Source organism: Alexandromys fortis, unplaced genomic scaffold (assembly GCF_014885135.2).
Source record: "Alexandromys fortis isolate MF-2015 unplaced genomic scaffold, M_Fortis_MF-2015_v1.1 scaffold_129, whole genome shotgun sequence".
In the NCBI taxonomy this organism is placed as follows: Eukaryota; Metazoa; Chordata; class Mammalia; order Rodentia; family Cricetidae; genus Alexandromys; species Alexandromys fortis.
In genome coordinates this window covers 151106-175308 of record NW_026068022.1, presented here as the reverse complement: position 1 = coordinate 175308, position 24203 = coordinate 151106, and the positions used below count along the sequence as shown (strand labels likewise).

The following is a 24203-nucleotide window of genomic DNA, read 5'->3' as shown; positions in this document are numbered from 1 at the left end:
AAACATATATTAACTAGGGGTTTTCTGTCCTAAGTTCCCTGGTCTCTACATTTCTCTCAAGCTGACAACCTCAAATGTTAATCACAGACATAGCCTTGGCAGGCATCCCAGTTTAGAAAAAAAGGATATATGGATTAAAACCACTTTGCATTCCAGGCACAAAGCACACACTGGCAACATGACAACCAAGAATTTTACATCACAAAGGACTTACTGTTCTCCTACCAAATTAAATGCTTGTGACTGAGTCACAGTACACCTTGACCACTGTCACAGATTTGCTCAGAGGAACTGAACAATTAAGGCTTAGGTCACTGTGGAAAGAAAGCGAGAAGAAGCAAGCCCGTCAATAACTAAATAATCACCTATCAATGTGAATAAAATTTTGTGTTGTTTTGAAACAGACTGTAGATTTCTGACTGAGTTATAACCTCAACTTCACGGGCTGGCTCTATCATTTTATCAATTTCATTACAACTGGAAGAAAGCATTTCAAGATGGTCAGATATTTATCTGAGGCACCTTGCACATATTGCAGAAATTATGGGGATCCCCAAATGAACTTTATTGCAAAACACACCTTAAATTCACTTATTTATAAAAATAGGGATTACATATCTCTGATGGTAGTGTATAAATATTCATTATTTTTACACTGTAGCACCTAGTCATATCTGTTTTAGTTCTTTATATTTCCATAGACTTTTAAGCACAGTCACATAGACATATGCACAGTACAAATTTTAATGTAATATCAGAATACTATAGATAAAAATCATATGTATATTATAACTCATAAAAGAAAGAAGACAGTCTGGACATCTTTTATCCCAGTTGACTTGTGGATCTCACAGAGATCTGAGTGTGGTTTTGCACTGCCTCATTTTAATTCCAGTAAGGTAGTTCCCACCACAGTGGTTTCTCTCTGTTTCCTTACAGGCTGCAGACCAAAGTTTTCTGGCAATAAGGATAATATGTTAGGAAGATTAAGAACAATGGCAACAACAAAGTGACCTCAAATATGACCCCAAATCATTTCGATTGAAGATCTGTGCACAAAATGAGAATTACAGTGCTTGATTTTTCTCTTCAAAGAGCTGGTTAGGCCCCATTAAAGAAAATTATAAGTAAATATGTTTCACACAACATAAATTTTGGAAATGGATTAGGATTTTAGTATTTTTGTCCAATAATAAGATGCAGTTGGAAGACTTCTTGATAGAAACCAAAAACAACAAATTTTGGACATATTTTCTGAGAAGTCAAAACAAGCTAATGAATGGGAGACACAACAAAAACAAATCCTGAATATTAATATTCAACTGTTTGTAAAGCCATTTACTTTAATATTCTTGATTTTCTGAAAAGTTGTCCATTCATAGTACTATAATAGAAATGTTAAACCATTTTTATAATGTCTCTAAACTCTTTTTTCTTAGAGGAATCTTTTCTCCCGAGTGCCAGTGTTTGAATATGGTGATAGAGGAGGGTCATCATCCCTTTCCATGATGTAGAGCAGCCAGGAGTGTTCTTCTCTGTCTACTCTAAACATGCCTTGAGAAGCAGGTTCAGTCCCCACCAGCACTGTTCCAGTTCTCTACCCACTCACAGTACTAGCATCTCTGCTTCCTCTTTTTAAATGACCTTAGTAGGTTTTGGTCATTCTCTACCAGACTTTGGATTCACTCATAGTTCAATTTAAATATCCTGAACACCCTTGAAGACCTTTTAAATCATTTGCTCAGTGGCATTAGAGACTTATTCAACAGTGTCGGGAAATACATTACAAGACTGTTATATGAATTCTACAAATTGCTTGAAGCAGTCTATTTTCTCACAGCAACACACAGTAGCTCATATCTTTTACGCTCAGTTCATTTCCTTCTCCCATATTCCAGATTTGTATTTCTTACCCAAAAAAAACAGTGGCTTTTACTTCTGATATTTTTTTTAAAACAAATTTTCCATTTACATTGAAAAAAAATTTAAAGGGTAAATCCTTAATAAGTAAAACACACTGTTTCACCCCGACAAGCAATAAATGCTTATCTTTACAATTGTTCCAGCATTTCAAAAGGTAGCAAAGGGCAAACATGTTGGTGCATGCCTGTAGTCTCTGTACCATGGAGGTTGGAGGACGGCAGGTTCTCAGTTCAAGGCCAAACTTGGCTATGTAGCACACTCAAGACCAGCCTAAGATATATGAATTATTTTTCCTCAAAAAAAAAAGTATAAGAAGTAATAAAAAGGCGGAAACAGAAATTTATAAAATTCATCACAGATTATTACGAAAGGTAGAGAAGCAGAAGTGTACCTTGGGTATGTCCTTATGCACGGGCACTGCCATTCCCGATGTATAGGCGCATATTTGAAACACATCCTCGTCTATTTGTTCAACCATTTTCTTAAGAGTAAAAGACCATGGTAAAAACAGTACATTTAGAATCATGTATGAAAGAACATGGTTCTGACACAAAATATTTTTCTCTAATAAAACTTTTATCTCATTCTATCTTGTGCTAGTTAAAACTGCGGATTGTTAAGCAATTCTATTCACTAGCTGTAAGTAACGAAATAAGTCACTTATCCCTTTAATGCTATTTCTTTTAATAAGGATGTTGCCTTCAAAACGTATGGCAAATCTTTGTTTTATAAAGGTATTTCAATTATCCCTCGTTATTCCTGGGTGTTGCTAGAAAACACAAACCTAGCTGTCTCTCGGGCTCCAGGGTAAAAGGCAGGATCAGAAGCGATGTGTCTGCACTCAGAAGCAGTGGCATCTTCAAGGAGCTGAGGTGTGGGAAGCAGAACAAAAATTCATTTTCAGTTCTCAGAGACTCATTTTCACTGGGTTGTCAATCAAACCCTTGGTCCCCTGGGTACATCAATAGTACACACAGGCTGGTATCACATTTTGTTGCTTACACAGAAATATCAAATATTCTTTGAATAACTGCTTTAGGAATAAGAATGTTATTACTGATGCCCAGTAGTAAATCCCTTACGAAAATGAATCAGTGCCTATACAAAGCATAACTTGACAAAATGGAAAGGGTAAATGAAATACAAGTCAAAATTTCTAAAGATACATTCATAAACTTCCAAAATACCCATCATTTCATATTTTAACATATTGCTCATCACTAAAATGGTTAATACATACAAACCAAACAATAAATGTTATTGTTTGTGTCTTTGTCATTTAAATGCACCTAACTGCATATATCTGCATCTTTGGGTAAATCATATCAAAGACAATAAAATGTTATAAGAAAAAAATAAAATACTCAAAACTTTGTTATATATTCTTTTCTATTGGTAAGAATAATTAGGGGGGAAATACCATATATGGTTTCTGGATATTTTTACTAAAACTAGTATGGGAGGTGTACTTTATTAAACTGATCATTGTTATCTTAAATGAGGAGTCACATGATAAATTATTTTAATGTTCATTATAAATATATAGAATACTTGAAAATAAAAATCATAATATTCTTAATTCATTTTTTCAAACACTTAGCATTAAATATAATCTTTAATGACATTAGTATCTACCTGAATTTTCTAAACCTCCTATTTCTTATTTTTCATGTACATTGTTAGAGTTTAAGGAGTGTTTCCTGGAAGAACCCTAATTTTCTCTTAAGTCTTGGTAAGCAGTGGTCCACTGGCACTAATCATCTCTGTCATCAAATCTCTCTACAGTTATTATTGAAAGATATTATGGATAACTGGACCTTCGTTTTTCATCCATGATTATGGAAAGTTCCATGCCTACTGAAGAGAAAGCCATCTTTCCCACAGAGCTCCTAACTTGCCCTTTCCTTAAATCTTTTTTAAAAATGTTATTAGAATTTATTTCTCATACAAAATAATGGACTTCATTATAACATTAGAAGAAAATAGATTGATAGTCAGAAGGCTCATTAAAGATTAACTCAGAAATACAGGTTCCATGACTATTGTGTGTTACCAGCAGCCAGGTCATGAATGAGGAACTGACAGATTTCTGGCTATTACTAGATTTATTGGGAGCTAAAGCAGAAATCACTGTGCCTGGATCCTGCTGTGAAATAGTAATATGTGGAATGCCAGACTCTGCCAAAGCCCAGGAAAGGCAATCACTACATAGAAGTTGAGGATGGAGAATGGTAGAGGAAAATCACCCTCGAAGAGAAGCTTCTAGGAGACCCAAAGTAAACCGAGTGCTGAAGACTATGTTTGTAATCCTAGCCCCCTCGGAGGTTGAAGTTAAAAGATAATTACCTCATGAATTCAAGAAGAGACATAGCTTCAGGGAAACAGAAAAAAGGGAGAGGAAGAGGAACAGGAAGTGGGTGACCAGGAGTTTAAGGTAAAACTGTAAGATTAATCTTTAAGCTTCTTATATGGACTCTGCTTGAGGCTAAGAAAAGTATCTTGAAGTTAAAAGACATTTGTATGCCCACAAAGATGGATGTATAACTATTAAATATTGAAGCTTTAAATAAAATAAAGAAGAAAAGATACTCAGTTATATAACTATACAATGGGATATAAGATTCAGGAGCATATAATAAGATTAGAAACAAAGCAGTCCCAAAATTAACTGAAGACACTATTGTGATGTCAGAAATCAATCTTCACACATGGACACACACACACACATCAACTGTCTACTGGAAAATGTTTTAGACCAACACCAAACAGACATTGACCATAGTGTCTAGAACTGCCATGTGCAATCCCGAGTCAATTTGGAATCAACCACTGAGCCTCGATGCTTCAATAGCCTGTTGCATGATGTAATTTCTGAATATTTTAGGGAAAAAAAACTGATGTCTCTGAACAAATTGAAGAGCAATCTGAAAATCAAAGCAATGTTTTCAAAAAAGAATGTCCCATATTGGTGGCAGGAAAGCAAAGCTCCTCTAAAAAGCCTCTTACATGCATGAAATTATAGCCATACAAAGATGAAGATATTAGCATCTACTTAATGTGAATGTTACTTGATGTCAACACACTTATCTTCAATACCTAAAAAAGTAGGAATGTGTATAAGATAAACATAATCAACATACCTTACAAAATAAATCTGGTTCTATCATGAGAAATAGAAGCATATTATCTATCCAGAAATCCCCAGAAGACCCAAATATCAACATTAAGATACAAATCAACACATAGCTACAGCCTCATGATTTTATCCTTAGAGTAATGCCATAAAAGTAGTAAACAATATTTCATCAGCTTCGTGACAGGATTTGCTATGTATTGAGCATCACTATGGAAAGAGGGTAGAATGATGTCAGAAATGTGGCTGCTTCATCTGGTCAATGATAAATTAGGGTAGTGAAGTGAAGGGTACAAGTTTATATATACAGTTCAATCACAGTCATCAAGCTGGAACCAAAGCACTCATGCTCCAAATGCTGATTTTATTTCCATTCACAGAATATGTTTTGCTGGAAAACATCATTAATTATGAACAGTTGTGTGTCTTCAGTTTTGTAAAAGATAAGGTAGGAGAACTGTTTAGTTGTTCATTTCAGAAAACAAAGGCGAGTCATACTGTGTTGTATTCTTGAAGAGCTAAACACAGACTAATTAGCTTACAGCTGCAGAAAATGTGAAGAATAACTCAAATGTTTTATGGTGAAGTATAGGTTCTTCAGAGATGTAAAAAAATCAGAAAAGAAAAAACATTTTTAAATGAAATAATTCAGCAAAAATTAACATGGCGTTGAATGAAAGATAATTGAAGTTGTATACATAATATATGTATACTTTTATTTACAAATACATACACAAAATATATATATATGCCCATACATGTAAAGTAAGAGCATTTATAACCATATCTATTCAAAAATTATTTTTAAATAAAATTGTATACATCTTGTATAAAATTCATGATAACTGTTTTCTTGGAAAAAATACAGTATTTGTAAGAGTACTTATCACAGAAATAAAGTGAATGAATATCTGAGAAGAAGTCACAGTGGCATGTTCTTTTGTGGAACGAGTGCTTCAGTTACTAATTTTGATTGCCCTTTAGTTCACAGATCTGTTTAAGGGAGAAAAATAATAATAATACATACATACATACATAGACACACAATTTTTTAAAAACACCCTGGCTCACACGCCCATCTAAACATTAAATTAGAACTCTGTTACTGTGTATCCATGCTCACATGCATCTTAATATTTCCCCATCTCACTTTCAATTTTAAAGGCAATACTTATTTTCTGTTTCAACTTTCCTTGTAATGTAATCTCCTAAATCTGTTTTTCAACCAACTATTTCATGTCTAAAAATTAAATAAATTATTTTACATTTTAAAATGGAATCTTCCTGTTTGAGATAAAAGTATATTTTTGTATCTAATATAAAATAAAGGTGATAAATATATGTTTCAAATATTTTAGCTAATGTTATATTATCAGATTCTTGCTGTTTGAGTTTATACAGATTAATAATTCCAGAGTTATTTTTCTCCTCATTTGCATTGAATACAATTAACGATTGTGTGTAGAAAGATCCTCAAGTCTACACAGAAAAAGCAATGACGTGGGATATCCTTCTGTATATGTGATGCTTTTATTGGTTGATGAAAAAGCTGTTATAGCAAATGACTTAGCAGAATAAAACCAGTCAGGAAATCTGAACAGAGATATATACATAGGGGAGGCAGAGACAAGCAGACCCCAGTCAGCCCCCAAGGAAACAAGACATGTAGAAATTGAGGCAATGCCACAGTCACGTGGTAATTCATAGACTAATAGAAGAAGGTTAATTTAAGATGTAAGAACTGCCTAGGACTATGCCTAGGCCTTTGTTCAAACAGTGCTGTAATTAGTTTCTGTATGATTCGTGTCTGGGCTGCAAGGAAACGAAAACCTAGTCGCTTTCTACAAAACAATCCTGCATCAAAATTAGGTCATTTCACACTGTCTCTCCTAAGAAAAATCTCATCTTGTCTCTTAAATAGCTTAGTTACCAATTTTTTGCAAACTACATACAGATACAGGTTTTAAATAAGCCCATGCTAATAGCTTCCTTAAGAGAGTACCCTGCTCATTGCCTATTGACACAGTAACTGAGTCACTGCTTCTTATTTAAACTTGGCAGGATAGAAACATGTACAGTAGCAACTATCTTTTCTCATAGCATCTCAGCACTAAGAAGACTATCTTTCCGCCAAGCAGCTAAGGTCCATTTTAACTTAGCCACCAAGCAACTTGGGAGAGTTTGTTGAGTCAATTGATCTCAAAAATGTATTTGCGATGTGTAAAGCAGAATACACATTGAATCAATATTTTCAGAATAATATAAGGTCATATGTGCAAAGTTCATAAACACTGCAAGTACTTTATAAATGTTGGCTTCTGAAATTGATTTTAGGGTTTTTTTTTTGATAAAACAGCTCTTTAGAATAACATACGGGCAGAAACATTTAACAACAAATTCCCCACTTGTTTAACCTTTTCATTCATCCATTAGGTGGGCAGTAAGTTTGACTGCGCCATTGTCTGGTTCAGATGAAGAATCTTTCTGTGTTAGTAACAGAAAATGTTTGTTTCTATCAAAAGCAATCATATTATCACATCAATGATGTTCTACTCAACATTGATAAGCCTGGGCCTATCCATATAAAATGATTCTACTAACAAGAAATGAGGCAAGTCCATTGTACAATATATGTAGATGTGCATATCTATGGCAGCCACTTAAACAATTTTTATTTATTTCCTAAGTTGAGAAATTAACACAAACAATGTCATGTCGTGGAGAGCTAAGTGTTACTGACATAACCATATAGGTAGATGTTCCTGTAGTAGCCAACTAAACAATTATTTATTTATTTCCTAACTTGAGATATTATTGCAAACAATGTCACGTCATTGAGGGTGAATTGTTCCAGAAGTAAAGAGAAAAGAGCCAAATCCTAACAAGAAACATGTAATGCAAACTGCCTCTAGCTGGTCTTTTACAAGCAACAGTAGACTCTTGTTTTTTTTATGCATTCTGAATAGCTCTTCTTTTACTTGCTCCTAAAAGCATTCTTAAACTGATGTAATTTCATTATTGAAGTATTCTCCAAGTCAATCACAAAATGATGACCTATTTAATAATTAATGATTCCTGTGTTTCACAATAAGAAAAGCCATTTGAAAGCAACATATTTAAATATTAATGTAGCATAGTCCTTAATGAATTATACTACTAAACCTACACATTTAAGTTGTCCCACTATGAAGGCATCATAAACCTCACATTGTCATCAATAACTGCTCCTGATCTTCAAACCAAATTCACTTTGTAGGTTACTAAAATACATTCTCATTGACTCAATGATCAGTCACTAAACTTATATCCCCCATTCAAAAGAAATGTTCTAAGGATAACATAGATCTATTTGCTTTCATTTTTAAAGAAACTTTATATTATTCTCTGTAAAGTCAATACAAGTTCAACAATCCTCCCAAGTGCAGATTCCTGTCGAATCTATCTTCTTCATTAGTCATTGCAGTACTTGTTTTGGTAATATGCATCCTATCTACCACAAAGAAATGTCAAGTTTATTTTCAATTTGTTTCTCCCTGATAATCAATGCCAGTAAGATTGTTTTCATCTACTTCATAGCCACTTACATTTTGTTTTGTTTTATGCTGTTCTGTTATTAAGAAGTACTGCGTCTGGCCTTTTGTCCCATTAATTGTTATTACCATTTTAACAATTAATTCAATTTTTAACTATGGCGCTACCCTTCTTTCTTTCCTTCTTCCCTCCCTCCTTTCCCCTCTTTCTTTCTGTCACCCTTCCTTCTTTATCTGTTTGATTCTTTCTCCTTTATTTGTCAAACATCCTTATATATTTAACATATTTCCACTTAGCAGAAGTATATTTTGTAAATACTTCCCACAATTTTTAGATAGATAACAATTTTGTTGATGGTAGACTGGTATTCAAAAGCACTTAAGCTTCAGAGCAGTCTATCTATTCTTTCTTTTATAGCTTGTGCTTTAGGCTCGCATGACCTAGGGATCCTAATGTAAAATAGAATAAAAGGAGATTAAATCTGTGTCTCACAGAAACAGATGCACAGTGTCTTCACTGAATCACTTATCACAATGCACACTGTCCATATAATTATAAGCCCAGACAAAGAAGTAGATGTCATCAGAAGAAATGTAAACAGACCTACAGAACATCAAAATATCTGAAAATAACCAAGCATAGAAAGGCAAAAAAAGTATGATCTCAATTTCTGGGAAATTAAAAATAATCTATGGAAGCAAATAATAAGACACTCATTGGCAGAAGATCAAGGATAGAAGTCATGGAGATACTGGGTTAAAAGTGAACAGGAGCCGGGCGGTGGTGGCGCACGCCTTTAATCCCAGCACTTGGGAGGCAGAGGCAGGCGGATCTCTGGGAGTTCGAGACCAGCCTGGTCTACAGAGCTAGTTCCAGGACAGGCTCCAAAGCCACAGAGAAACCCTGTCTCGAAAAACCAAAAAAAAAAAAAAAAAGTGAACAGGTACAGTAAGATAAGTTAAACAATTTCCAGAAATTATTGTCTAGCATTATGGTTATAGCTAATAATAACATATTGCATACTTAAAAGCTGTTAAGGAATTACACCCTATGTGTATGAACAAAATAGAATTGTGAGAATATTTTAATTTGTTTGACTAATAGTATCACAATACATCAAAACATCACTTATATATGCAAGTTTGTCGATGCTTCCATTCTATGGTTGCAATAGAAACGAAACAGTTGAAACGTACGAAAAGGGCAAGAAAGCAGATCTGTTCCCGGCACCTGCCTTCTCTGTTCAGAGACACCTTGCTTCTTCGCAAGAGAATGCTTGAGTCAGTGGAATAACAAGTCTCCATCTTATCATATGAAAAATACAATTCTATGTAAGGCAATCTCTTTATGTTCAAATTCCAATATGTGATTAAATAACAAAAGTAAAGTCGTTCATATGAAAACACCATGTTGAGAGACTATAAAATTTCCCCCTTTAATTACTTCAACAAATATTCATAAATTTAGCATTTGTGGAAGAAGCAAAGCTCTCTGTAGACATTCTGTGTATTATTGGGCATCTCCTATGCACTTTCATGTAGGCAACTATTCCAGATGAGATTTTGTGTGATCAGTCACCTGCATTCCATTGTCTTCCAGGTGATGAAACTGATCTTTTCTCTAAGTACTTTCCCTTCAACCCGAGCTCCCTGAGTTTTGCTTATTCTGCTTCAAGGTGAGATGTGTTAGGTAATCTTAATTAATACTTGTAAAACCTAAATTTTCCTGCCACACAATGGCATCCATATGCATCAACTGAAGATCAGCTATTCAGTGGGGAGACTTTTCAGCAGCTGACTAGGAAGAATTAAGGCAAAATGACAAGTCAGAAATTCCCATTTCCAATCAGAGAATATAGTTTAATATTTTAATTTTCCTAGCATAAGGTGCATACAGTCTGCTTAAAGAAGTCATAGTTCACTAATGGCTGCTCATTGTAGGAAGAGGAGCATTTCTGATCAAATCTTTCATTATAACATACTTGAAATAGGAACTCAAAAATATAGTAGACACTGAGTGTAGCATAATATTCAGAATTCTGTGCTAACCTTATATTAGGGACATGAGAATATTGAAGTTAGACTTTTAGGAACAATTTTAGTTATGATAATTGAAGTTTACAAAAGCCAGGAAGGTGACATAAGGTCATGTGATATCTTCTTGAGTGTTGTTTTTAAATTACAAACCTTGTACAAACCCTCCAGAGGCAGTGCACACTAGCATTAAGGCTACGAGAGGGCTTTGAAATGAAATGACTCATCTAGATTATCAAAGTGATTACATATTAGACAAAAAAAATGAGGGAGAAATGAAAGTAAAGTAAATGAGTCAGCAGGGCCACTTAATCACTAATTGAAAATCGTATTTGAAGTTAAAAGAGCCATACCCCAAAACAGTAACATTAGAGAAGAATTAGCGAAAAGACAAATGAAGAATGACTATTATGTCGAGGTACTCTGAGGTATCACAAAAGGTACTCTGTGCAATTGAATGCTGTCATCTCTGGAAGTAGTCCTTGAGAATGAAAGCAGAAAAATCATTAAAAGGGTGGATGTGGCTACCAGTCAAAAGAAGACCTTGGAGTTAAACATAATTAATTCAAAAGTATAAGCAACTTGAGGAGCCTATGAAAATAGTATAAAACATAAAACAATGAGTTCTTTTCTCTTTATTTCTATGGGTACAATTTAGACTGGTTTGAATAAATGAAAAACTTTTATTCACCTACCCAGATTATGCTTATTTTAAAGACTTTGAATACTTGCTTTATTGACATACTGGAAAATTTTTTGTCACAAAGTTTGTGTTTATTGTACTAATATAAATAAACTCTATCACTCTAAATCATTTTAATTCATTTTGTGAAATATATATATATATATGCATACATTCAGGCACACACACATATATGCATATGTATATATGCACACACACACATATATATATGCATATGAATACACCAAAAGTCTAAATTCCATTATGATTTCCAATACTTTATGAATATAGGTCTTCAAATTCTAAACTTTATAACATAAATTAACTTTGCTATATTCACAGTCTATTTTTCAGTGAGAAGATACGATCATAAATAAAATAGTGTCACCATGCTGCTCCTCATAAATTAAGTAATCATTTCGAATTCACTGTACAATGTGTCTGTCACATTCATGGTAATAATATACATAAAACAATTGAAGTAAATACCCAGACCAACAAAGAGTATATTCCCAACAAACTGAACCACTATGCAAGCTGAAGAACAAATATATTTTAAAATAAACTGTCACTTTGGTTTACTTTTTCTAGTTAGGAAGCAAATATCCACTCAGTATTTATTTGGTAAGCATCCATTGTTTTTCCAAGAATACACATACTGATTTACAATGAAGCCTCTAATCAAATACATCACATACGAAGAGAAGTCAGAGTAGCAAGGCTTGCTTGCCTCTGTGGTGTTCCCACAGAAAAGGGCCATGAAAGGTAAGAAGTTTGATGAGCTGACTCCAGGAGCACTGCAATCTTGAGCAGTAACTAGCAGGTAATAAATATTTAATTTATACATGTTAGAAAAATGAATGTTACTTTTAATATGTGGTTAAAACTAAATCATTAAGAAGTGTAAAATTCTACAGGTTAAAATACACACCAGACACACAGATTTTAAATGAATTCAGGACAAGCATATTCACCATATATCACAACATACAAGGGATGTAAACACATAGGGTGGTGAAAATGCTTAAAATGTAAAAGTAACTTTTCTCAGTTAGTAGCGCCCATTAAATGATATGAGGAATAGAGTTCTGGTTACCATTTCCAGAAGTCCATAGGATCAGTCCAAATAGTATTTTAAGAACCGTAGAAAACAAATAGACAAACTCAAATGAGAAGCTACTTAGATAACACTTTCATTCATAGTGATCAATCAAAGTTTAGGTAAAAGCATAAATTTATTTTAAAAGTATGGATTATAGAGAGTGAAAGAACTGTATCAATTTTAAGCATTTCTTCTACTATAAATGTGATTTCTTTAAGATGCAACACACCTCATTGCAATGTAGTATCACCAATTTTTATGATAACTTGTCCTATTTGAATAGGTAAATTAACATTGTCTGGAAAAACTCTTGTCAAGTAGTGTACATGGTATATATTTAAAATCATTGAGTCTTACTTTTAACTGTCATATTTGATCATTGGAATCTACAGTCATTCATATATATATGCATATGCCAAAAAATCCAAAATCTGAGATTTGGAACTTTGCTTAACTTCTATTTGTGCAATGTTACAGAGATAAAAGGTAATAAGTTCCAGAGTTAGGTGTTTCTGAGAAGTATGTAATATAGCATACTTTTCACACCAGCTTTTCGCACTCTTCTTATACACAAAACACAATGAATTTCTGTGTAAGAAGGTATTTTCATCATCCTATTTTTCATGTTTATTTTGTTTTATGATGTATGCTGAAAACAAAGGCTGTGATGTTTGCTATTAGAGGCAAAAATGAAATTGGTCTACCTGGGTAATGTATTCAATGTTTTTGATATATAAAAATCTATAGGTTAAGCAAACTATTAGTGTAAAAATATTCAGATAGTCCACTATTAAAACATTATAAATTGTCCTATATTGTGCAAGTTGTTTTAATTTATATGGTATGAGATTATAGCTTCTTACTGTTAGGTTGCTAACCTAGAATGCAGTGGGCTCAGGTTCAACACCCAGCCTCACTTCATACACACACACACACACACACACACACACACACACACACACACCACTTGACTGGTCTGTCATTAATACATAAACAAAGTATATGTGCACTTATTTGGGTGTTGGAAATATGTGTTCAAACAAATTTTATCTGTGTTTTTTGTAAGCATAGACTGACCTATGACATTATAGTTTAGAGTAAGACATTTTATTTTATTTCTATTTATTTACTTCAATTTGTTTTTTCAAGACAGATTTTCTATGTGTAACAACCCTGACTATCCAGAAACTTGTTTTGTTGACTAATGTGGTGTTGAACTCACAGAGATCTTCCTGCCTCTACTTACCATGAACTGGAATTAAAGGCATGAACCATCATCACTGATCCATAGCAATAATTTTAATGCCAAGAAACAAAGGCATTGTAAATTCTGTGCAATAAAAGTATCAATGTTTATAAAAATAGAGTAAGAGGAAGAACATTCAAAGCCCTCAGAGGTCTGTAGGGTGGCTCTAACAGAAACATACAACCACGGTGTTGACATCAGACATGTCATAATTTTTACATAGCAGTCTTAATTACAAGATATATATGTCAAATTTCTACTGGTATTTGTGCCCAGGTTTTGCATATACTTTCATCAAGGTGCAAGCTATGAAAAAGATTCATTTCAAACTCAAACATTTTTAGAAAATAAGACAATAAAGTCAGGGTTCTCTGCCCTGTGGGAAGTCCAAGGTCCTCCCCCCTCCATCCAGGTCTAGGATGGTGAGTATTCAAACTGGTTAGGCTCCCACAAAGCCAGTACATGCAGTAGAATCAAAACCCAGTGCCATTGTACTTGGCTTCTCATCAGCCCTCATTGTCTACCATGTTCAGAGAGTCCGGTTTTATCCCATGCTTTTTCAGTCCCAGTCCAGCTGGCCTTGGTGAGCTCCCAATAGATCAGCCCCACTGTGGAGACTGAGGGGGAGAGGAGTGGAGGAAGGGGGAGGGAAATGGGAGGCTGGGAGGAGGCGGAAATTTTTTTCAATAAAAAAAATTCAAAAAAAATTAAACTACCATTAGGACATTCATGCAAGATTTATCAAGTTAATAAACAACCTTTGAAAAGAGAAAAAAAATAATCAGCAGTTTTTACAAAACCAAGTGATTTTCCAGTTCCTTCATCTACTATTTCACTGTAACAGATACAAGTACTGACAGTAATGAAGAATTTCTTAGATCCCTACACAACCAGCACTTGTAATGGAAGAAAGTGCATGAGTGGATTTTCTTCATTTGGATTTGTCTTTATGAATTGTTATCGCTTTCTCTTTTACTGAGGAAGCTCGCTTTTGAGCATCTAAATATTAAAGAACCAGGAAAATACTGTATTAGCTACCACAATTTCTACACTATAGTCTATCTCTCCAGTATATACCTTTAGCAAATTCAGATAGATGTTTCAAGAAACATGGATTATGGCAAAACCAGCTGAAATACAGCTAGAATATATTTAATGATCATTAACTATAAATTTGGGGTGGCAGGCCAGAGAACACACTTAAAAGCTCTACACAAATCAGTCACTCTCAATCTCAGGTACATCATCTATGAAATATGATTTAATCAGGAATAAATGAGGTAATGTGTCAAGTGCTCACCACAGTTACACAGCGTAAAATTGGCACTCAAAATATTATTCCCTTTAACTTCTCTTGGACACTAATGGAAACATTTTCAGCTATGTATGTGCAGTACCAAAAGTCCTAGAGTGTCATTTCAGCTTTTAGTTTTCTACAACTATACTTGTAGTGTATGAATGTTTCACGCTGTCATGAATGCATGCATACCGATTTGTGTGTATGTGTGAATGCAAAAATGTATGGATATATGCATTTACAAAGTTATATGTGGGAAAGGACCTAGGTTATGTGGCTATCCTCATCACTTTCTACCATTTATTTATTTGCTTATTGATTGATTGATTTACTTACTTTCTTACTTATTTTGAGAGTATCTCAGTAAACCTATAGACTCCTGACTTCAACTAAGCTGATTAGCATTAGAGATACAAGTGTCCACCTGCCCCTGAAACCCTTCCACTGAGATTACAATTGCCCACCACTGCCCTCAGCTTTTTATGTTTGTGTTGGTGTCTGAAAGTACATGAGTCGATTTTCTTCATTTGGATTTCTTCATTGTACCTAACTTAACCAGTAAAACCTTTTTTCACACCTAGTTTTCTACAATTATAACTATTTGCATACATTAATTATATACTCTAATGAATTTTAACTGTGGTAGATAGATAGATAGATAGATAGATAGATAGATAGATAGATAGATAGATGATAGATAGATAGAGATATATCTTCCATATTAAACTTGTGTGGGACATTTTTGCTTTCACCAGGCCAGGTGGCACATGCCTTTAATCCAAGTATTGAGAGGCAGAGGAAGGCAATATATGGGAGTTCAGGACCAGTGTGGTCAACATAACAAGTTCCAGGATAGACAGAGCAATGTAATAGAGAGAACATCCTCAAAAATCATAGAAAATAAAATTTTTATTTTTTTTAAGAGAGGGCTTCTATGTGAAACAGTCCTAGCTGTCCTGGATCTTTATTTATAGTCCATATTGGCCATGAACTCACTGAGATCTTCATGCCTCTGCCTCCCAAGTTCTGGGATTAAAGATATTAAAGATATGACACCACTACCCAACAAAAATAAAATTTAATAAAAGATACATTTATGCTTTCAGAGAATCATACCATGTCCACTAATTTCTTCTTCATTTTTTATCTTTGGCCCATATAGCACATGGCCAGTACCTTACAAACATCTTTGTCAATCTTCTTTCCTGTTCAATATCTAGGTCTCAAAGATCAACCTAAGTATCAAATTTAGGATTGATTCAAACACTTTCTGCCTTCATAGCCCACAGTATCCCATACTGGATGCCATGCCTAACCTTTCTCAATCAACCAATAGATCAAACAACTGAATAAATATTCAAACAGGATACACAGAGCTGGATTATTTCTGTCCCTGGGACAGCTACATCCTTTTCTGCAAGTTGTTCATGTTGTTTTCCCCTCTTCTGTGTCCTTGTCTTCATTTACTCTATCCATTTTGAAGCTCTCTGTTGCACTGAGTAGAAACGTGGTTTCATGAGAATAGGCTCCACTTTAAATGTGTCTCAAGTTCACATTCTGATTTCCCAGTATTTAGACAGGACATTTGTGTTTTCTGTGTCTTGGGTCATCATGAAAAAAGCAAAGGTAATGGAAATAGAGGATTGCTTCACAATTAAGCTTCACCATGAGCAGTCAATGGATTTTCATTAAGATAAGGGATGAATACCAAGGATTCTCTCTGACCTTTGAATAATCAATCACATGATATCTTCTGATGTTTCACAATGTTTGTGCTGGATGATTTGTTGCTTTCTCACTTGTATCTTTGTCTTTTATTTCCAATCTATATTAATATTTTATTTTCTCAACTGACAATATGGACTACCATTCTCTATCAATCAACATGAATGCAGACTTTTCAGCAGAAACATCAAGCATTTTTAGAAGAGAAAACAGATAATGAAACACAAGTAAAGACTAATTAGTAATTCCAAATAATGGCTAATCGCAATAGTTATAAGAAATCGGATCCTTTCTCTGTATTTCACTTTCTTTCCCATAAAACTAAACATAAAATCTTTATAAACTTGAGTTACAAAGTGACAATAATCACATTTAAAAAGAACATGGTGAGAAGGTACTCACTTTATACCCATTCAGTGTTTGTGACTTAGTTAACTGCCAAAAGACACCAAATTAAAATGTATCTTGGTGCACTCATGTGAGTGGTGTGTGATATGTGTTTTTGTTGGTGGTGGTGTTATAGCTGGGCTTGGTTGGTATGATAGATGACTGCCTTTTCAAGTGTTGCAAATCAAACCTGGGGTTTCATGGAGAGTAAGCAAACACAATTAGCTTAGCCACACCTTCATGCCCGTCCTCACAATTCCACCTTTCTACCAACCTCCATGTAGTGGATACAATTTTACATTAATTTACCAGATAAACCACTGACATTAATTAGTATACCATATATTTCTGAGTGTGGGGCCATAGACATGAGCATACTTGACCTAACAAAAGCCACCCACTTAAATAAGTCTGACTTTCCCTTCTCCTAGATGCCACCATCTCTTTCTAAGCCCTCAGGTAAGAGTTGAGTTCATTAGTACCTGCCTAATCCTTGTCAGGATTAAGGGTGGCTTGATCTTCTGCAGGCAGTCACAGTGACTCTGAGTTCATAAGCACAGCCATCTTGTCCTATTCAGATGATGTCATTTTATTATTTTTCTGACTCTGACAATCTCTAAACTTTTACATCTACAAAAAAAATTTGCTGTTGTGTAATGTGCGTTCAGCACATAGAAATTAGAGCTCTAGCTATTACCCACATCGTTTTCTATTTGATACTCATTTAAGTTGCTTATCCTAACTTTGTGTGTACTCTAAGCATCAAGTGTACCTCAGAGTTCAAGATCTTTTACTGACATCACCTTGACAATTAAAAATTCATGCATATGTCTTACATTTGTAAATGGAGCCTCCTGTAAGGTTGTTCATTATACAATGTATGCAACTGTTCTACGACTTTTGCCTAAGGAGGTTTCTTCAACATAGCAGATATAAAGAAATAAACAAATAAATGTATGATTAAATGATAAGAGTTCCAGCCATCAATGAATTTAACAGTCTTTAATCGTATAAGATATTTCTAATTACAAAGCAAATTTTGCTGATTTTATATAATTGAATAAGAGGTATTTCAATATGCTATTAACTTTTATCTGCCTGCTTATTATTGAATATAGTGAACACAATCTGAAATAAAAAGCTTGATATTTTATACTGTGCCAACAGGTATCAGTTTCCCAGCTATTCTTCATGGTTGAGCATCAAGATCAAACAATAGGATATGTGCATGTCAAAATTTTAAATGAACAAATCAAAGTTCTAAGAATTACAGCTACTTCTTCAAGGTCAAGAGCCCCTCGGTAGTCTGTGCCTTATGATCTCAAAGACAATGACTTTGACTTTCCCTGTGATATGGTTTTAATAATGCAGAACCAAAACCCTGTAATCAACCTGAAGGTTTTTAAACATGTCTTCCCTTGTCTATGATAAAGATTCTCAAAATTATTTTGCACCCATTTTAATTATTTAAATCTAGGAAAGTCTGGCCCATGACATCATAGCCTTCTAACATAACTGGTGGTACTTGATTAACTGATAGAGGCACAGTAATGTATGTCCCTCAGAAGAAAATGCTTTCGGCTATTTAGTATTAGCACCTGTATAATATAAAACAGCAAAGATCCATTAAAATATTCAAAAGGGTTCCACAGAAAAGTACATGTGTTTGCTGAACAATTAATGACAACTTAATTCAGTTAATTGGCAGAATGTTACTTTTAATAAAAGTGCTGGTTGCTTCTTAATGTGTTCTATCATGTAATTTGGAAAATTAAAAGCAATTTATAATCTTTTAAATAGCCTTAGCCTCAATATAATTGGCAGGATATAAAGAGGCAAGGAATTCAAAATTTTCTGAATTCAGTAAAACCTTAGAACCAAGCATACTTTCTTTATAAGAATACTAATATTATTTAAATGATTGTGTATATTCCAAGAGCCAGATTAATGTCATTGTGGATAAAAATAACAACAGAATCCCAGATAAGACTCTTTCTCCTGTCTCCGATCAATTGAACATTTTCCTTTACACTATCAGAAGTCCATTGTTAAGATGATGACCCTGGAAAAAAGGATAAGTCAGAATGATTTTCCCAGGGTCAAATGCCAGAGAAAGCAGCAGGATCAGGTTGAGAGACTTCCAAATGTAGATGCTCTACTTGCGTTTCAGCTCCTGTACCTCAAAATGAGCCCCACTATTCAGCTAGTTACTAGCCTCAGGCTGGCTTTCCTTGTTTCAAAACAAACCAGCTCATTCGGGAAAGAAGGCCATTTTTATTTACAAAATTATATGAAGCTTGACCTTTTTCCTTTACTGAATGAGGTTCTTTTGTTCCCTTAATTGCTTCTTCTGTAAGATATTAAATCTGAGAGAACCTCAGTCCCCTGTGTTGATGAAAAAACTCATCTGACACTCGGGACTTACCAACTTCTCCTATTGCCCACTGGGCTCAGATTCAGCTTGGGAAATGAAAGTGAGAGCAGCAGGCATCACGTCGGGGAGGGAATACTTTGGGCTATTCACTGACAAAAAAAAAAAATACATTAATTTACAGAGCCTATCTTCCCTAAGTTAAATGTACATGCAGTTGATTCAATAGAAATCTCACACAAAGAGGATGCAGGCAAAGAAACAGAGCAGGGTAGACAGATAAAGGCTTAAGGAGAGGCCATTAGCTGTTACAGCCTATACATAGGGGCCATTTGTGGACTTGTGGCTAGTAGGCACCCACACATCTGTGCTCTGTCTTCAGAAGGTACAGATCTCTAGTGATCAGTCACTTACTATCATTTTTCCAGAAAGAAAAAGTGTAAGCAGATGTCCAGATTCTCTCAGTGAGTGGGCATTTCACAGGTCCCCTGCACATGATTTAGGCTTAAGGATGCAATCCATGGCTGACACGGATTGCACTGCGTGGATGAGCAATGCTGGGTTTCAGTGGAGCAGTGCTTCTGTTTCTCATATGTGAACAACAGTAGCAGACCGGATGGAATGAATCATATTAAATGATTCGTAAAAGAAAATGAAAATGATCTTAAGCATGCGGGAAGTTTGAGAAGAAACCCTTTCCTATTTCAGTTTGAGAATTTGACTAAAAGACAGAACATGCCCTGTTAATGAGAGGCTCAGTAGAGATTTGTGACAACAGAGGCTGTGACCAAGTCTTAAGAATAAGGTAAAGGCAATCGCACAAGTCAAAGAATTATACATTTCTTCCCATGGGCAACTGCATTCAAAGTTAACAACCTCCCTTCATTAGATAGTAATCCTTCAGTGGAAATGGTAGGCTTTTAAAGGAACATTTCTATTTCAATTTTTAATAATAATAAAAAAAGCTTTCACTAGCATGCACAATAACACGGGGTTGAAAGTAAGCTATTAGGCCTCGTTAGCTAATTATGGTATTGGCATCCACTTAAGTTAGCTGGTTTTTCACTTGGGTCATTTTCGTCCATTCAACTGTTGTGGTTCAAAACGTTTTGACTACTTAAAAGGGAATACTTCATCGTTGCCTTTCCCCAGTCAAACTGCACACCACTTTCCCCAACCAACAGCTTCAATCATGCTCCATAAAATCCCCTGCAAGTGTATTGTTGGAATCATAAATCAGCCAGCTGAGGCTTTAGTATTTCCAACGCGAGCCTGAGGGTCACTGGCTGGTAGGTTTTCATGGCTCCGTCACAAAATAAACATACAAAAGAATAAACAGAAATGTGAGTTACACACGGTTCATTAAAAAAGGAAAAACAGCTCCCAGTGGTGTGCCGGATACTTGCTGCTGCACCCTTAATTAGAGAAGAAAACAGCAGCCTAGAGAAATGAGGCTCTGGAATAAGGACTTCTGTTTCCAGGCATCTTTGACTTCATTACGACACATGGCACAGCAATAGTACATGCCTGTTCACACAAAAGCTAGTTCCCCCGGATACTCAACTATGGCTCTCTGCGTGTCATACCACTGCACTAGACCGAGAGATCTTCTTTACAAAGATGCCATCCTTCTGCCCTGTTTCGTTGACAGGGAATATGGGTTCCCCTGCAGGCATGCTTCCGTTCCACAGTTCTTCTCTGTAACTACCCTCTGCACTGATTATAAATCAGCCGAATCACAATTTCAAATAAATGTTACATATAGAGAACCAAGGTGCATCTGTCTTTGTGTACTATTTCTACCTAGATACTTAAACATTCCAGCCTCCCTCCTATCCCTGAATTCCAACACCCTTCGCATCAGCAATGATAAATGCACAGACTGGAAAACTGAGCTGATTTTCTCCAGACACCTCACAGGGTAATCATCAACCTGCAGGAACTTGTCCCATATTACTCTAACTACACTCACCTAATTGCATCTAAGTTACATTCTCAGCCTATCTGTTCAGATTCAGACTGGTCTGTGTTATAAATGAACAGTTAAACACAATCAGCAGCCTTCCAAAAGTGGCAGCTTGTATCTTGTCGTGCACACGGATATGGCATGCTGATCTTTGCGAGAGAAGTGACTGAATTAATGAACGAGACTAATATTAGCTTCAGATGAATCTATCTGCAATTTTTCCAAGACTACTATCCCCCATCCTATGTTAGGATAAGAAAAAGAGGAGCTCCTGACTGAGACACTTTACAAATGAGAGAAATATCCGGCGTGTGCATTCTAACTTTGGAACATTAAAAATCTGCATCCAATCGCGGTTCATCATTTACTAACACTGTAGTTTGAAGAGAAGGACAGAGAAAGGAAGGATTTACATCTAAAATGCCAAGCCCTGCTGAAGAATGATAGAAGGACAGTGTGAGCAAGAGCAGAAACAATCATTTCTTGTTTAAAATGGAGTTCTACCACCCCCTGCTGGACCAAATGAGCAACACCGAAGAGGTGAAAAAATGCTTAGAATTGGATTTAGAGAAGATATTTTAACTTATCTTAAAATTTATTAATTTCGTAGAAAATGAAGCACAAACAATATGGCATTTCTATACTTTCCAACAAAATGAAAAACCATGAATATTCGCATTGCCTTTAACGACTTCCACCATCTCACATTTTGACATTTTGTCTCCCACATTAAATGTCCAAACTTGTCTGGACAGTTGAAAACCTTTCAAATGATTGTGAATATATTTTATGCGAACGTGTACTATGTAAGACAAAAAGATAAATCCATATCTTCTGTACAGAAGGCTAGCAGAGATCGCTTCCATCAATTGTCCCTAGGGTTATTCTACAGTCTTTTTTCCTCCCCCACCCAAATTAAAAAAAAAAAAAAATGCTCCACAACCTCCCAAATCCCTTACAGGTGTAATTCAAATCGGATGTTAGAACGTGTTCAGATTTTTCTATATTGACAGGAGGGTGGGGGTCACAATGAATGCCTGCAACACAACCCTAGTTTTAGCCATTTGCTGTCTTACAGCATCTATGGCCCGTTAGTTTCCAACATAAATAAGCCATCAAACGTTCACTTCACAGCCAAGAATAGGTGTTGGGGAAGGAGAAAAGAATCTCCAAGAATTGAATTTCTTGCACACCACAGAGATTTTTTGATAAAAGACTTTAATGCTGATAGTTTTTTGTCGCTTCTGTAAAACACCACTATGCCCTTCCCTTCCGCAACCTCAGATATTTAACTATGAATACACACCAACAACACTCATCCAATTTCGGGTAATAAGAGAGAAAGCCAAAAATCCCAGAAGAAGAAGCAGTTTCCCCCCGATCTCTCTCCCACCGATGCCTAGCTCCAATTCTTCACGGTCTCCTCTTATTTAAGGGTCCTTCGAGCCAACAGAGAAAATTTTAGGGACAGCCAAAAGAAAGAGCTAAAATCCTAACAGTCGCCCGGAGAAGCACCGCAACTTTGGTGCCTTGGTTCCATCGCTCCAGTGCCTCGCTCTTTGCCTCTCTGGGTTGGGTGGAAGGGGGAGGGAAAGTAAAGCCAGAAAGCCGCACACTCCTACCTTGCCCGCTACTGACAAGCAACCCGAGCAGGTAGAAGGAGAGGAGGAGGCTCATGTTCAGGACGTGACACCGGCGGACAGTTCCAAAGTTATTAAGTCCAGCCCCGGAGAGAGAACCTTCCGCTGCCACGGCCGCCTCTGCTAGCCCGCCGTCGCTCCCGGCTGCCCCAGCCGCCCGCAGCCCGCGCGCTCCTCCTCGCAAAGTGACTGCAAGCTCCGCGCCTTGCCGCACTATATCCAGGCAGCGGCGGCGGCGGCAGCAGCGGCCGCCGCGGCGGCAGCGGAGCCGGCGGGAGGAGGCGGGGGCGGGACGGGGCGGGGAGGCGCGGCCCCGGCGGATCCCTCCGCGCGCACACCGTCTCATCCAGCCAGGCGCGTCCCCGGGATTCGTCCGCAGTGGAGCCCCCAGCCACGGGTTCGAGCTCAGGCGCTTCTCGCTTAGCGAGGCTGATGTGAGATGACCCCCGCGGAGAAGGCAAACCACACGGGGCGACGATGGCTTGCGCTCACATGTCGTTCTTAGAACAGGGAAGCCGGCATGCTTGAAGACTCATTTCTCTTCCAGCTCCCGCAGGTGCCTATGGACCCTCCTGCACTGTGGAGGGCGAGCCTTATTTGCATAGGGCTCAGAAGGTTGGGGAGGCAAGGGGCTGCTGTTGCTTCCCTTAGTACCTTCTGAAGGTAGAAGTGGCAGGGTCCGTGTCTGTCGGGGATTTAACTGGAAGTCTGGCCTGACCCACTCAGTGCTTTGACACGTCCCTGTGGAGGAGAGTCCTCTGGAGTGAATGTCCCCTACCTCCTACCTTAGATGGACCAAGAAAGAAGTGCAGTGCTTCCTTAGGTACCAATTCATTCGGGTGGATGGAACCCACAGGGGGACTTGATGAGGATTGAGATACAGGAGGGTCTTGGGTTTCCTATGCGCTGACCACTATCAGCCCTGTGAGGTTAGATCTCTCCTTTAGAGTGTGAAGAGGAAGGTCCTGGGATGTAAATGGAGGGATTGAGCTAGCATTCTTCCTCAAGTGAGTCACTTCTAAGCCACACCACACCCCACACCGCATCCCTCAAAACTGAGTGCCTGTGTCACCCGCAAGTGCTCCCAGTTCTCATAGCTGTGTGAGACCTGAAAGGGAAGTACGGTGCTCTGGTGTCAGATGCCCTCACCCAAAGTCTGGGGCTGAT

General features: G+C 36.5%; 1 protein-coding gene across 1 annotated transcript in view; it reads right to left on the bottom strand.

Annotated features, from left to right (window-relative positions):
- The window catches only part of Ncam2 (neural cell adhesion molecule 2), a 390522-nt gene extending 367268 nt beyond the window's left edge, over positions 1-23254 (bottom strand). Inside the window, exon 1 of the mRNA XM_050163353.1 lies at positions 23019-23254. Coding sequence (XP_050019310.1) covers positions 23019-23073 — 55 coding nt within the window. The 5' untranslated portion in view covers positions 23074-23254. The remainder of the gene's footprint in view (positions 1-23018) is intronic.
- Positions 23255-24203: the final 949 nt, after the last annotated feature.